Raw genomic sequence first — 13,890 nt, 5'->3', positions numbered from 1 at the left:
TAATTAGATATATGAGCACATTACCAAAAGCATAGCCTTATAGCCCTCAGAATATTTCAAAAGCATTAATTAATCTGTCACCCTTCTGTGAGAAATGTCCTTCTCCCTCACACTACTTTTTTTCTTCTAAATTCAGGGAAGAAAACTCCCAAACAGAAAGATCAAGTAACAACCAAAATTAAAACACATGAGTATGCAAGGAATTCAATGTGAGGAGTTCCCAACTTCTGGTTCTAGCTGCTAGCAAAAAATAATTTATATCAGCCTTAAAATCTTATAGTATTTATTACTGTAGTACGTTTCTGATAAACGTAACAACAGGTTTTACAAAAAACCCCCGCAGACTTCAGAAAAATCAATCATCATTAAAGAAGAAATGTTAATGAAATAATAAGTATCTAAACTTAAATTCAATGTATATTTATTCATAAACATACCTATATTAATGGCTCATTATTATTTATACCAATTTTAATATAGATAACCATTAGAACCCAGGCCCAAATTAAGCCACAGCAATACCTGATCAACAGCTACGCTATTTGTTCTAAGCAGCTACGATGGATCTGCCTCCATCAGGTTTCTGAACCCGATAAAACCAGACATTCACACAAAATTCTAACATATTTATCTACAGCCAAACTGAACACTGCAAGGGAAGGGAAAGCCATGTTCAGACACTCTTGTCTTCTGCAGTTTAGAAAGATCATGGAGGAGATCAGTTTACCATCACTTTTTCTTTTTCACAAAGAACACGAATTCCCCAAACAGTTGAAATAACTTATTTGTTAAGATTAAACAGAAGAGGGATCAGTAAAGCCTTATGACACATAGCAAGCAATGTTTGGTAGCTGATCAAATTGTTGGTGACAAAAGCAGAGAAGAGCTCAGAAAAAAAAAAACAGGGAAAAAAGTCATGCAGAAGGAGAAGATATTCATGCAGAGGAATACCAGCTTAGTGAGGCCAGTTACTCCTTGGGCTGCCTCTGTAGATGATGATGAAGGACAGGCTTTTCAGAGGGCTACTTCAGGCACTTTAATTTACTTTCCTGGCAGAACCTCTTTGACAGAGGGAGCTCACCACTGCTCACACTAGCATGTGTTGGGAAGCCAAGCTCTGTGAAAGTCAGCCCTCCTAGACTTAGTCAGCAATCAGTGCCCCAAGAAAGAAAGTTTCGGTATTGCCGAATGCTCTTTGGTATGGCACTTCCACGTGCACGCAGAAAACTTTTGTTCACAAGATGAGCATAGTCACCCAATTCTTGGCCCCCTCTGCTCCAATTCACCTCACATGTTAGAAGTACTTCAGCTTCAGAACGACTTCAACCTTGGCCAACTGAAGAAACTCAGAAAGTAAAACAGAAGGATTTCAAAGTAATCTGACATCTTCTTCTTGATATCTCAAAACTCAGCAAAAATGGAAAAACAAAATGATTAGGGCTAGCACCAAGAAAGCAGTAGAAAAGCACTGCCAGGAATGAGGTGGGAAGGAAAAAAAAAATATCCTTCTCTGTGGCAGGTGGGACACAGATCAGCTCATGTCAATCATAAAACCTCGGCCAGAGAGTAACGTGGGTACATTGTACAAAGACACTATTGAGAAGAAAATGCAGAGCAGGAAAATCTAAAGACAAAGGTAATAACAGGAACCAGAGCTTAGAAATTATATTCAGATCAATTCAAGCTAGGATTTGGGCATACACTTTTTAAATGCTGACAATTTATCGTGGACCAGTCAGTGAAATGGTGAATTCTTCTTCTCCTTGTATCTCAGAAATACGATTACAAGCCTTTCTGGATGACTTGCTTAAGTCAAACAGAAATTATTAGACTCATGACAGGAATAAGTGGGTGAAATTTTCTGGACTGCTACATGGAAGGTCTGACTAAATGACCTAATGCCTCCTTCTGACTTTAACTTCTGTAAACTAGCCTTAGCAACTGTAACAAAACGATGTAGTATTGTGTGGTATCAATGCAACGCAATGATTTGTGTATGTGCATGACAAAACATTGTCCTATAATGTTAAAAAATGAAAAGAAATAAAAATGGCAAATGATATCTAACAAGAGTTATTAAATATTTAGATGAAGGTAATTAACATATGGAAAAATATTACGTTCATCAAATGACCAGGGAAAACTCTCAGAGGGTAAAATATAATACTCAGAACACAATTTAACTTCCATTATTCATAACGCTACTGAAAAATTCACAATGGTATTCACGCAGTTTGTTCTCTCTGTACTGGGGAACAAGGCAGTTATATTAAATAGGAAAATCAACAGAGCAGCTGCTCTTTATCTGACAGATGAGACTCATGGGTATAACTGCAATAAAGATAAACTTTTGCTGTTCACGCTCTGATAAAAACAACAGAGCTCTAATGAGTAAAACTGATGTTTCATTGCAGATAATTGAATTCATGTTTCATGCTTTCTCCCTAAACACCTATCTCCCACTGACAGCATTAATATGCACTCTATTTCCCACATTTCAGATGTATGAAGAATAATACACCTCCCTAACAAGCACAGAAATTGTATCACCAAGAAACAAGGCTTTTATATACATATGTGCATACATATATATATACATATATGTATGCATACATATTTGTTTGTATGTATGTATTTTTATTTTATTACACATTTACAGCAGTAGGGACAGGTCATCCACCATGCCCATAGAGCTGGTATACTCCATGAGCTAGCGCTGAAAGCGAACAAGCAACAAGCATTGATTCCTATAATCAAGGTAAAAGGAGAGGTGCCAAGCAAGAGACAATTACTGAAGAAAGTGTGGAATCCATTACTGGGGAAAAGGAAATGTGAGATCCTGAATAAACGGAAGCCCCAAGAAACCAATGACCTATGCTTAAGGTACGAGCTGTTGACGCAGACACCAGATTCAGTGCAGAGCCTCAGGAGGACGATACCTCTTGAAGATCTTGATGCAGGCTAGTGTCGCAGGAGGAGATGCAAATACCAAACAACTTTGTTGATAATCCATTTTGCCACAGGCAGTGGCTTGCTAAATATCTACAGGATGCCTTTTGCTGTCCCCACCAGCCACCACTGTCTCTCCACGATTCAGATTTTCTCTTGTGGCCCACTGGCAATGTGGCAAAGACTGAAATTTCCACCTGCAGTACCTAACAGCTTTCCTAAAATTATTATGCAACTTTGTTCTCTTGAATAACCCTGCCACATGAACTACCTGCCAACACAGAACACCGAACTGAAGTCTGTCATCGGAAATGGCCAAATACAACATCTGGCTGGATGGGCTTGGTGCCCAAAACCAAGCAGGGGGAAAGGTAAGTGAGGGTCTCCTACAGACAACTCATCCTTCTGCCACTGCAGCCACTCATGGGCAGTTTTCATAAAGGACACACACAGGAGAGATTTACCCTATCATTTGAATGTGGGAATTAGTACTGCATTTCAGGAGATAAGTGGAGAATAGTATTCTATAAATACTTTAAGCTCAGTCACGAAATACTCAGTAGCCAAAAACAAAGCTTAGCAACAAAACGGGCTTAGCAACAAAATGGGCTATCACTTCATGAAAGAGCTACCTTCCAAGCAAGTTGTTTCAAATTCAAATCACTCGCTATTCTGATCACTTCCTACAACAAACAACATAAATAATACAATTGTGTTATTTCTGCTGCATTTTCAAAGCCAGCATAGGCCACCCACACAGAAATGCTGTCCTCCTTTTCTGCAAAACCCCACAGAGAGGACCAAATGATGCTCCTACTGGAAAGGAGGAACGGTTAGACAGCAGCAGCAACTGAAGTGGATCTGACCAAGGAGAGAGCCGGCACAGGGCTCTACAGATTGGAAAGCAACTATAGCTTGCTATAGTGGCTTACTATACGGCTTGCTGTATAGCAGCCAACAGTTGTGAGAAGCCAGCTTGACGTGTCTTTGGGACCATCAGGCAAAAAATTTTGCCATGGGAAGGAGCCCTAGAAACTTTGACAGTGATCTATCTGAAAGAAGCTGTGAAAGCCCAGAGTTAAAGATCAGAGCATTGAGTAGCTAAAAAAATTAATAAGATCATGTTATTTTTCTTAATCCTCTTGATTATTCAGCCTGTCCGTTTCTAAACGATTTAACTCACCTAATTTCTGCAAGTATTTCATAATGGGGTATTCTAGCATGTGACTCAGGTATTTACAATTCTGCTCCTCTTAAAGGAGTATCCAGACAATAATCAGTCAATTAATAAAAATGAAATAAAACTCTTAACTTGTTATAACTTAAAATACATTTTAGCACCTGTAACCATTCCAACCTTAGAGTCTGGTACAGCTCAACAGAGATGGCAGGAAGAGTTTTCCATATTAATATTTCTTTTTAATTTTCCAACCCAAACTGAATGAATGCAAAAACTGTGCTGTTATTTTTAAATGGCTCCATTCCAAATCTGTTAAAACCTAAGCTACCCTGCAATAAGACCAGCTGCGCATATACTATGTATTTAAGCAAGGTGCTATTTAACAACACATAGGAAAAAGCAACCACTGGAAAACTCTGGCAGTGAAAAAAAAGTTAGAATTAAGACACATTGCACATTATGTAGTCTTAAGTAAATGTTACAAGTAAAACTCCCCAAACACTGATGCCAGGAATTCAAGAAATTCACAAATAAAGTTTCCACCATCAAATCAAGTCCACCATTCTCTAGTCCGGAAATAATAGATCCTTGCCTTTAGCAATGGCTCATCCTAATGTAAATATAGATTTCAATATATTTTTGAGACACCTGAAGATAAAACTTGAAACAATCTCTTTAAGCTATCTGTGATACAGGAAGGCCTCATTCTACTTTTTGTGATAGGTCATCAGGGCAAACGAACAGATCTAATAGGTATCTAAAAACACCACAAATAATGGCTGTTTGAATAATCAATATCTATGCAATGCCTCAACAGGCTCTGATATGCACTGTATATTTAAATGTGTGTGTACCTGTGCATACAGATGCCCATACAGAAATCATGCATTTGCATATGCATTTTAGTTACTTTTGGACAGTTACTATTCAGGATACACAGCAATACAAAAGAAGTTGTTTTTAGACTGAATTAAACATTTCTTGATTCAACTTAAAGGGAATATCCAATTTAACTCTTGAGCACAACATGCATGAAGAAGAGGCAGTAGTGCTAATACTGCCTGCCAGGCAGGTTGGACCCAAATGGGATACCAAAGACTTTGGTTTAAATCTCCGCTCTAAATTAGGCAAAAAACAGGGCTGAACTCAGTCCTACCGCTTCTCAGGAGAATTCCATGTTCTAATTTCTATTGCATGCTTTCCTGCTTTAAGTTGTTCCAGTTCATATAAAACACTTAAATATCCATTCTGCTTCAGTTCCAATAACTCTGTCTCGAGGTAAACTCCCAGATGAGACATCAGAATTTCGTTGCTGATACAGTGAGTGAATATGTCTGTTTTATACAAAGTTAAACACCCTCAACAGAAGTAATTGACAGAAATTCCTATAATATACTTCACACGCTATCACTGCTATTACCTAGGTTCTAGTCCCTGCTCAGGACTGTACTAAACAGGCACTTCTCTTTCCTCAAAAATGCCTTCTCAGCTTTGTAAATCTATTCCAAGAGATTGTCCATCTTATCCCTGGCATTTTTTCTCCATTTTTATTTAGCCAAATCTATCGAAATGTGTGAATAGCTTCTACTTAAACAACACTCCAGTACTTGGCAAATAGTATATTCATGGAAAAATATTCTATCAGACCAATTAGAAATGACAATCAAAGCTTTAAGCTTTCACACATTGTCCCAGCACATGCAATACAAAGGGCTGCAACAGCCAGAGATACAGAAGGAAGTCTATGCAGAAAGAAAATTTTTTCAGAAAATATATGGTATAAAAACAATAGAAATAATCTAACCATTTTAAGGATGGGGCCAGCAAGGTTGGTTTCATAAGACTACATGATTTTAAATGATTTTATTTCTAAATTACTCACCTGACTGGGACTCAAATTCCTTTGTATCTTCCTCTTTTTCCTCTTCTTTTGATTCATCCAATTCTTTACTATATTCTACAGGGGACTGGTTCACTTGTTCTTCACTGTGAGCATTCTGCTCATCCACAACTGCTTATTAAAAAAAGAAGTTTCAAATATTTTAAAGAAAAATCTACATAAATTGAAAATTAGCTTCTTGTTTCTGTAACTTTAAGTTTAGGTTTACAAATACTACATACAGTCACCAAAACCCAAAGAAGCAGAATTTCTTTTCCTTGCAGCTTGTAACAGGCATTTAATTTTATCTACATGAGAACGTAGAAATCAAGCTTTAAATTTGAAAACTTATACTAGTGGAAAAAAAAAAAGCCACATCATCATCATTATTCTATCAGTATAGAACAAAACATGGCTAATGTGCACCTTTTTCTGCTTGTTCAATGATCTGCCTCACAGCCTTCTTTAAACTGTTTGCCCGCAGCATAAGCTGTTCTCTTGGTTTGAAGAGTTTCTGGGTGGAAGACTTTGCAACACACTCTGCTAATTGCTCTTTACTTTCAGACAAGGATTCCTCACTGGAAAATTCCTCAGCTTCTTCTTCCACGATGGGGGGAGTGATCCCTGGGAGAATGGGAGCAGCCTGGGCTTCGGAGTGGAGAGCCTGGAGCAATAGGTCTAGCTTCTCGTTTAACTCTGAACACTGAGACAGTACATTGCAAACAAAGTGGAAGAGAACACACACAACACACACACACACACACACACACACACACACACACACAAAAACAAAACAAAACAAAAAAAACACAAAAAGCAGTGAACATTTTGGGGAAATTAATACCAGATTATATGGAGGGTTCTAAACTCTCCATGAGGTAGGATTTAAAACCATCTACATAAAGTCCAAACACAGATTTACCATTTCGCAATATCAGGTTATGAGAGGGTCTGTACGGCTTTTTGCAGACAGACCTTGTGACACCCAACTAGATTGTAGCAATTATACCCAAAGAGGCTATACTTGGACTAAAATAATATACTGAGCTAAACCCAGCCTGCCACATAGTGAGTGTGAAGATTAGATCTTGCTCCTTTCTGGATGGTTAGCAGCACAGTCAGAACCACCACAGACTTACTCTGCACTAAAACAAATTATGGGCACTCAATACCCCAACTGGGAGGAAAAATCTATGGGGAGATGCCCAGCTGCTCAACTGAGAACTCATGGCATTTTTTTGGCCACACACTCGTACATTTAAGCAAGTGTGAACTGTCAGAGAGCAAAGCGGTTTAAGCCAGAACTGAACACTGTCGAACACCTCTACTCCTGACTATGCAGTTGCTCTCTCCAGGTACACTGGAAAAAGAGGTGATTTTCTGTGCTTAAGGGAAAAGAAACCAACAATATTTTTCCTGGAATAGTAAAAAAAAATATAAAAAGAATATTCATTTTCTAAAATGTACACTGAATAGTACAGAAACATGAATCACAAAATAATAGCCATCTAGCAAGTACATTTCTTGATCCTGGATTGTTAGTATTTTTTTTTCTTTTTTTCAGTTCACGTAGGTTTTATGTCTCAAACTAGATCCTTCTTTTTTTTTTTTTTTTTTTTAACTGATTCTGCAACATGATCTCTACAATTTGCAGCCTAATCCATTATTTTTAACATTATAATCTCTCCTCCTCTCATACTCCTGGTGTATTTTCTCCTCATTATTCCATTGGTTTCCTGTAGCTAACTTAATTCCCTTTAGAGAAAAGTACAACTCCCAGTGCAAAATACTTCTGTCTATCTCTATGTATTTTTATCCTGTGTGCTTTATCCTATATGGAGGAAGAAAGAAAAGAAAGCACTACTCAGTGTAAACAGAGTTTACAGAGATGTTTAAAAGTTGTTAAAGATGTTTTGGAAATAACTGCTCCATCTACTAAGACAAGCATCTTAAAGTCACAGACCTGAAAAGGGAAGCCAATTTGGGCATCCAGGAGCTATTTGAAAATTAAAAACCCACAAGCTATAAACTTAAAAAGAAAATTAACCCCCAAAATAGTCATAATCTTACTTTAGTAGCCATGGCATCAGCTTCTTCTGCATTTTCCAGTGGTTTTTCATAAGTCTTCCCTATTTTGGCAACAAAGTCCTTTACAGTTTCACATAATATTCTTCATATAGTAGAAGGAAGAAATCAAATGATATAAAATCGATACATTTTAATATGAAATTCTTGGATTAATTTTATTAAAATTATTAACATGTTTTTAGGGTTTTTACTTAAATTAGATCCAATACTACCCAAAACTCCTAACAATTAAAAAAAGCCCTGAGTTTTGAGAAGAACATACTTTACATAAATGTATGTGGATGAACAACTGATTAAGTTATGGCCATCGATTCATATGCATACTACTACATACCATTTTATTTGTAAAGGGAACTCTATCATCATATTTGTGAAGTAGATTATATTCTCCATGGCTTGCAAAATTCAAGAGAGAAGCTTTAAAACAAAACGTTTTTCTCCCGTTTTATTTAACCCTTCCACTGCTTGTATACCTTCCATACCTGAGCTAGTAGCAAACTTGCATACCTTCCATACCAGAGCTAGTAGCAAACTTGCATTCCCTTTATTAACTTCAAATGCAATCTCCCATGTGAAGGTGGACCTACAACCCATGGAGAAAATCTACTGACTTTAATGGCTCACTACTTAGGTGAAAGCCTGTGTCCACACACATCCTATTACAGGAGCCACAGTAAGCCCTGCGGCATCTCTATACAAACTACACTGGCTGAAATAAATTTTCATTGTGTGAGTCAGAGAAAAACGTGGTTCTTATTGCCTACTCGGCAGAGGCAGAGCAGCTTTACTAACAAGGTGTGCACAATTGGTTAGCAGTGTCCAACTGGTTTAAATTTATTTTACAGGAACTAAATAGAGAGAGTTAGGAAGATACAGACACCATTTAGAATTTGGAGTTACAGAAGTATTCTGCAGTTTAACTTTCAGCATGCCGTATGTGTATCTTAAAAATGATATTTTATTAATTTAACAGGAAAAAAAAAAGAGATGTAAAGACAGTCACATGTATTGATTCTATGATCACTCTTTTGCATACCACAAAATTTAAAACAGTTTTTCACAGAGAAAGTATACACAGAATACTTATGATTTCAGATGATGTCCATGATTTCTAGAGTAGCTATCCCTCATTTTTAAGTGTTTCAGTCTGGAAAAATAATCTATTCTTTGGGACCACTGTTTTTTTAATTGATACAGACAGAGCAATAAGAGAGCTACACAGCTGAAATTTTGCTTTGCATTGGTGAATGCAAATGCCTCTTACTGATATGGTACAAGCAAAACAAAACATAAAAATGGTAATGTGAACTAGATCACATTTTTGTATTAGTAACAGAAGGTTTCTGCATGCTGGATTCTGAGTGACTTAAAATCACATTATATTAATACAATGTGATTTTTTTTAAATGTTCATGTATTTGGTATTAAGACGTCCATTACAGTCGTACCACATAACATTTCTACAGAAAAAACATCCACTCCGCAACGTACAAATGAGGCTATATTAAGCCAAGCAGCTGGGCCAGTCATAAGAAATTCAAGCTTACAAAGATGATTATTATAGTCACATACAGTGATGTTACACAGGCGGTTTATCCTACACATCACATGTAAAATCCATTAACTCACTTGGCAGATGATATGACAACCGAGTGCTGATCAGAATTAAGGATTTTTGCAAGATGAGTAGCAACTGAATCCTCATAAGCAGATATCTGAAAACACAGAAAAACAAGACTTCAATTTCCACATGCTTCAGCTTTGTAACACCAAGTAGGGTGTTAAAACACCTCCAAGAAACAGCAGGATTTCCACTGCATGTCTAGCCCAAGGGCAAACAGCTGGCAATCCAGCTTCTACCTGTATACTGTATTTTGTGTACTGTATTTTTAATATTCAAAATAATAGTGAATCTGAGAACTTGATCTAGAGCTCTCTTTCCTCTGGTAGAGGAAACAGTAATTTATTCCTGGGCTATAAATAGTCCATGCAGTAGAAACAATCTACCTTCTTTTTAGATTTATAACAATCTATGTCTTTTATTTCCAAACAAAGTAAGTTTCCCTCAGACTAAGCTGTCTGACTAAGGATCAAAGTTTGAGGATACGTTCCCGAATTTTCTTTTTTACTGTCAAATGGTATCTTCCTCCCCAAGTATCCTCACCGACAAAGGCTGCTAAATGGATACAGTTATATCAAAACCAATCCTTAATGAACAAACCAGGCGGGGATTAGCCTTCACTAGAAAGTTTGGGAGAACGAATGTGTGCATCTTCCTTCTTTTATTGCACAGAAGAATTATAAAACCCATGATACTCAGGAAAAGGTCTGCAGTGGATCAGAATCACGTTTTCACACACTATATCCTGTCTCAAAATGGGCATAGATCCAGGTTTCAGTTTTAAAAGAAAATTCTAACCAAGCTCTAAATCTGAAGCTAAAAATAACTCTGCAGTTCTGAAATTTTCTCAAGGCTTCTTTGAAGAATCTCTTAAACTCTGTTACTTAGTGTGTTTTGCTTCTTGATATTGAGCAGCTAGAAATGTCATCCTTCCTTTCCCCTAAAACCCAACCTTAGTTGTATAATATTGACAGTAAATCAATTTTAATTTCAAGGGGAAAAAATACATAAACATCTAATTTATAAGCACAAACATACTGGTGTTTGATCTACAGTAAAGTCTTCTGAGACCAAACCAAATGAAGTAAGTATCCTGAAACTGGAAGAAAGATAAGGAAAAACAAGAAGAAACAAAAAAAGGGAAAGAAAAAAAAGAACTGGGCACCCACTTTTTGAAGTGCACTTTAATGCATTACCTACAGCAAGGTTAATCTATTATTTTCTGGAACATCACAACTCAGTAAACTGCACAAAAACCATTAAACCAGAGACAGAGCAAGGTACACAAAACAGCTTTCTCTAACTCAGAATAATGGCACGTAACAATAGCCTACAGAACCGATTTTCCAAAACAACAGAGGTTTTGTAGGACCAGTTCCTTCAGTTTGGGGGAGGCACTAAACCTAATTTCAAAGGCAGAACTAACTAGAAAAAAGGCAGGTTTTGGGGGGCGGGGGGGCTGTTTTTGGTTTTTTTTAACTTTACTGTTCTGACAGGAGGGTAACACACACCAACAGTCTTGTAAAATCAGAGAAGATAAAGCCCCAGTGTGCACTGCTGGCACCAGAGTTGTGTGGAGTTGTGTGCAAAATGACCACATCAGAATTGCAGCCAGTGAAGTCCTGGCCTTTTTGCATCTCTGTATCACAGAGTCACAGAATGGCTGAGGTTGGAAGAGACCTCTGGACATCATCTAGTCCAACCCCCCTGCTCAAGCAGGCTCACCTAAAGCACGTTGCACAGGATCCTGTCCAGATGGCTTTTGAATATCTCCAGAGAAGGAGACTCCACAGCCTCTATGGGCAACTTCTTCCAGTGCTCAGTCACCCTCACAGTAAAGTTGTTTTTCCTCATGTTCAGACGGACCTTCCCGTGTTTCAGTTTGTGCCCGTTGCCTCTCGGCCTATCGCTGGGCACCACTGAGAAGAGTCTGGCCCCATCCTCTTGACACCCTCCCATCAGATACTTACACACATTGATAAGATCCCCCGTCAGCCTTCTCTTCTCCAGCCTAAATAGGCCCAGCTCTCTCAGCCTTTCCTCGTAAGAGAGATGCTCCAGCCCCCTAATCATCTTCGTAGCCCTCCACTGGACTCGCTGCAGTAACTCCATGTCTCTCTTGTATTGGGGAGCCCAGAACTGGACACACCACTCCAGATGTGGCCTCACCAGGGCTGACTAGAGGGGGAGGAGGATCACCTTCCTCAACCCGCTGCCAACACCCTTCCTAAGGCACCCCAGGATACCATTGGCCTTCTTGACCACAAGGACACATTGCTGGCTCATGGTCGACTTGTTGTCCACCAGGACTCCCAGGTCCTTCTCCGCAGAGCTGCGTTCCAGCAAGCCAACCCCAAACCTGTACTGGTGCCTGGGGTTATTCCTCCCAAGGTGCAGGACCCTGCACTTGCCTTTGTTGAACTTCAGGAGGTTCCTTTCCGCCCAGCTCTCCAGCCTGTCAAGGTCCCTCTAAATCCAGCCAGCTGTCAAAGGTTATAACCTCCATGCCAACTAAAACATCCCGAGTCATCGAATTATTCAAAAACCTGCTGATTAACTGCTTCAAGTACTCTTGAGCTAAAGTTGATATGCATTAACTTTTTCAGGAATAAATTACCTTGTCATTTTGAATCAAACTTCTAATGTCAGTTAATTTGATTACAGCCTTTCACTCTCCCTCAAAATCAAATCCTCAACAGAGAGTATGAGCACAAATCTAGTTTGAAAGATATACTAAGCTATTCTTTCAGGCTATTTATGATTCTGAGTTCTCCAAAAGAACAAAAAGAGCATTATATGGTATCCCCCTATGTAAGTCATTTTTACAAGATCTAAACAGCTTCTCTCTTTCATCAAGAGAACACAAACCTTGCCTTCAAAAAGGCATTTTTAAATGCTTATTCCAAATTCAAAATGAGTAATAAACATTTTGTTTTTTCAATACATACTTGCAGGAAGAAATTTTTCTGACTGTTTCGCTGAAGACTACTCAGCTTCATTCATTTTTGGCAAATAATACAGAACTGGAAGCCTAATTACTTGATATACATGGCATGAACAGAAGTTGACTCCATTCAGTTAGCAGATCACAAAACATCTGTTTTCTATTTTGCACACAATTGCTTTAATTATATTTTAAATGTTGTCATTCCAGAAGCTCAAAGTTAAGTCTATGCAACAACTAAACAAAACAAAAACCTCACCTGGCATTCCTCTGACTCTTCTTCTGCAGTGACTGGAAGAATAGAAGGCTTCGCTGGTAATTTTAGTTCATATGACATTATACTCCACCTAGAAGAAATGTAACATAGCCTTTAGGTTTCCAGATTATTATAGTATTATCCTTTCTCTAACATATCAACAAAAGAAAATTCACTGTCACCCTATAGAATAATTTGTTTAAAAACAAAAAAGGAGTTTAATTGTAAGTTAACTGAACAAAGATAAAACATTTGAGTCTAAAGATAATAATTTGTTCTTTGCTCAATTTTTTTGTTAGTGATTAATGAACAAATCCTGGGATGTTCAATGCAGGTAACAAAGCCTTTTCCAGCAAAATATTCATGGTACAGATGAATTCACATCATGCAAAATAACTGCAAAAGTCAAATGAAAATAGATGTGCTCCTAGAAAAAAAGCTCTAAATATTCTATAAACATTTGCTTTTCATCTCATCGGGGGCAAGGAGCCATGAGAACAAAGCAAGCAGTGAAGTATCTTCACTGGCATATATACTTTTTTTCCCCTGGAAAAGGATAGTACTCTAGAGCATAGATTGTATGAAACTGCTAATATCAAAATCCTTCAAAGCCTGCTGAAAAGAACAAGTAATCACTGCAGATGGCCTTGGGAGCAAATCTACAGAAATTAGAGTGAAGAATGACACCGGGCTGCTTTCAGTACAGCAGAAGATAAACATGATTTAATCTATGAATATTTCAGAATACCCAGGCCAGCAATTGTATCTATAGATCAGCGCCAAGCTTTTTTTTTTTACACACTTTGTTGTAAAATGATCAAATAGTCTGCAGAAGAGTTTAAAGCAAAAAAAAGATTATTTTTCTCTATTTCACAAAAAAACCCCACCCTAAAATAAAATCCTCTTTCATTAGATTCAAAGGATTGTAACTTTTATATATGTGTGTGTATTTGTAACTACAGCAAGAACAGAA

At 37.7% G+C, this 13,890-nt stretch overlaps 1 protein-coding gene across 3 annotated transcripts in view; it reads right to left on the bottom strand.

The window, feature by feature from the left end:
- DGKH (diacylglycerol kinase eta) overlaps positions 1–13,890 on the bottom strand; it is a 168,982-nt gene that overhangs the window by 37,437 nt on the left and 117,655 nt on the right. For 2 of the 3 annotated variants that reach the window (XM_064504820.1, XM_064504819.1), the window contains exons 12-16: positions 12,921–13,008; positions 9,726–9,811; positions 8,079–8,178; positions 6,435–6,711; positions 6,012–6,140 (exon numbers count right to left, since the gene is read on the bottom strand). In XM_064504820.1, the coding sequence (XP_064360890.1) occupies positions 6,012–6,140; positions 6,435–6,711; positions 8,079–8,178; positions 9,726–9,811; positions 12,921–13,008 (680 nt within the window). Of the gene's footprint in view, positions 1–6,011; positions 6,144–6,434; positions 6,712–8,078; positions 8,179–9,725; positions 9,812–12,920; positions 13,009–13,890 lie in introns of all 3 variants that reach the window. The other variant, XM_064504818.1, reaches the window with a different exon arrangement.

The sequence above is a fragment of the Dromaius novaehollandiae genome, chromosome 1 (genome assembly GCF_036370855.1).
Source record: "Dromaius novaehollandiae isolate bDroNov1 chromosome 1, bDroNov1.hap1, whole genome shotgun sequence".
Taxonomy (NCBI): Eukaryota; Metazoa; Chordata; class Aves; order Casuariiformes; family Dromaiidae; genus Dromaius; species Dromaius novaehollandiae.
Note: the sequence above shows the minus strand (reverse complement) of the source record. Positions and strands in the feature narration are given on the sequence as shown.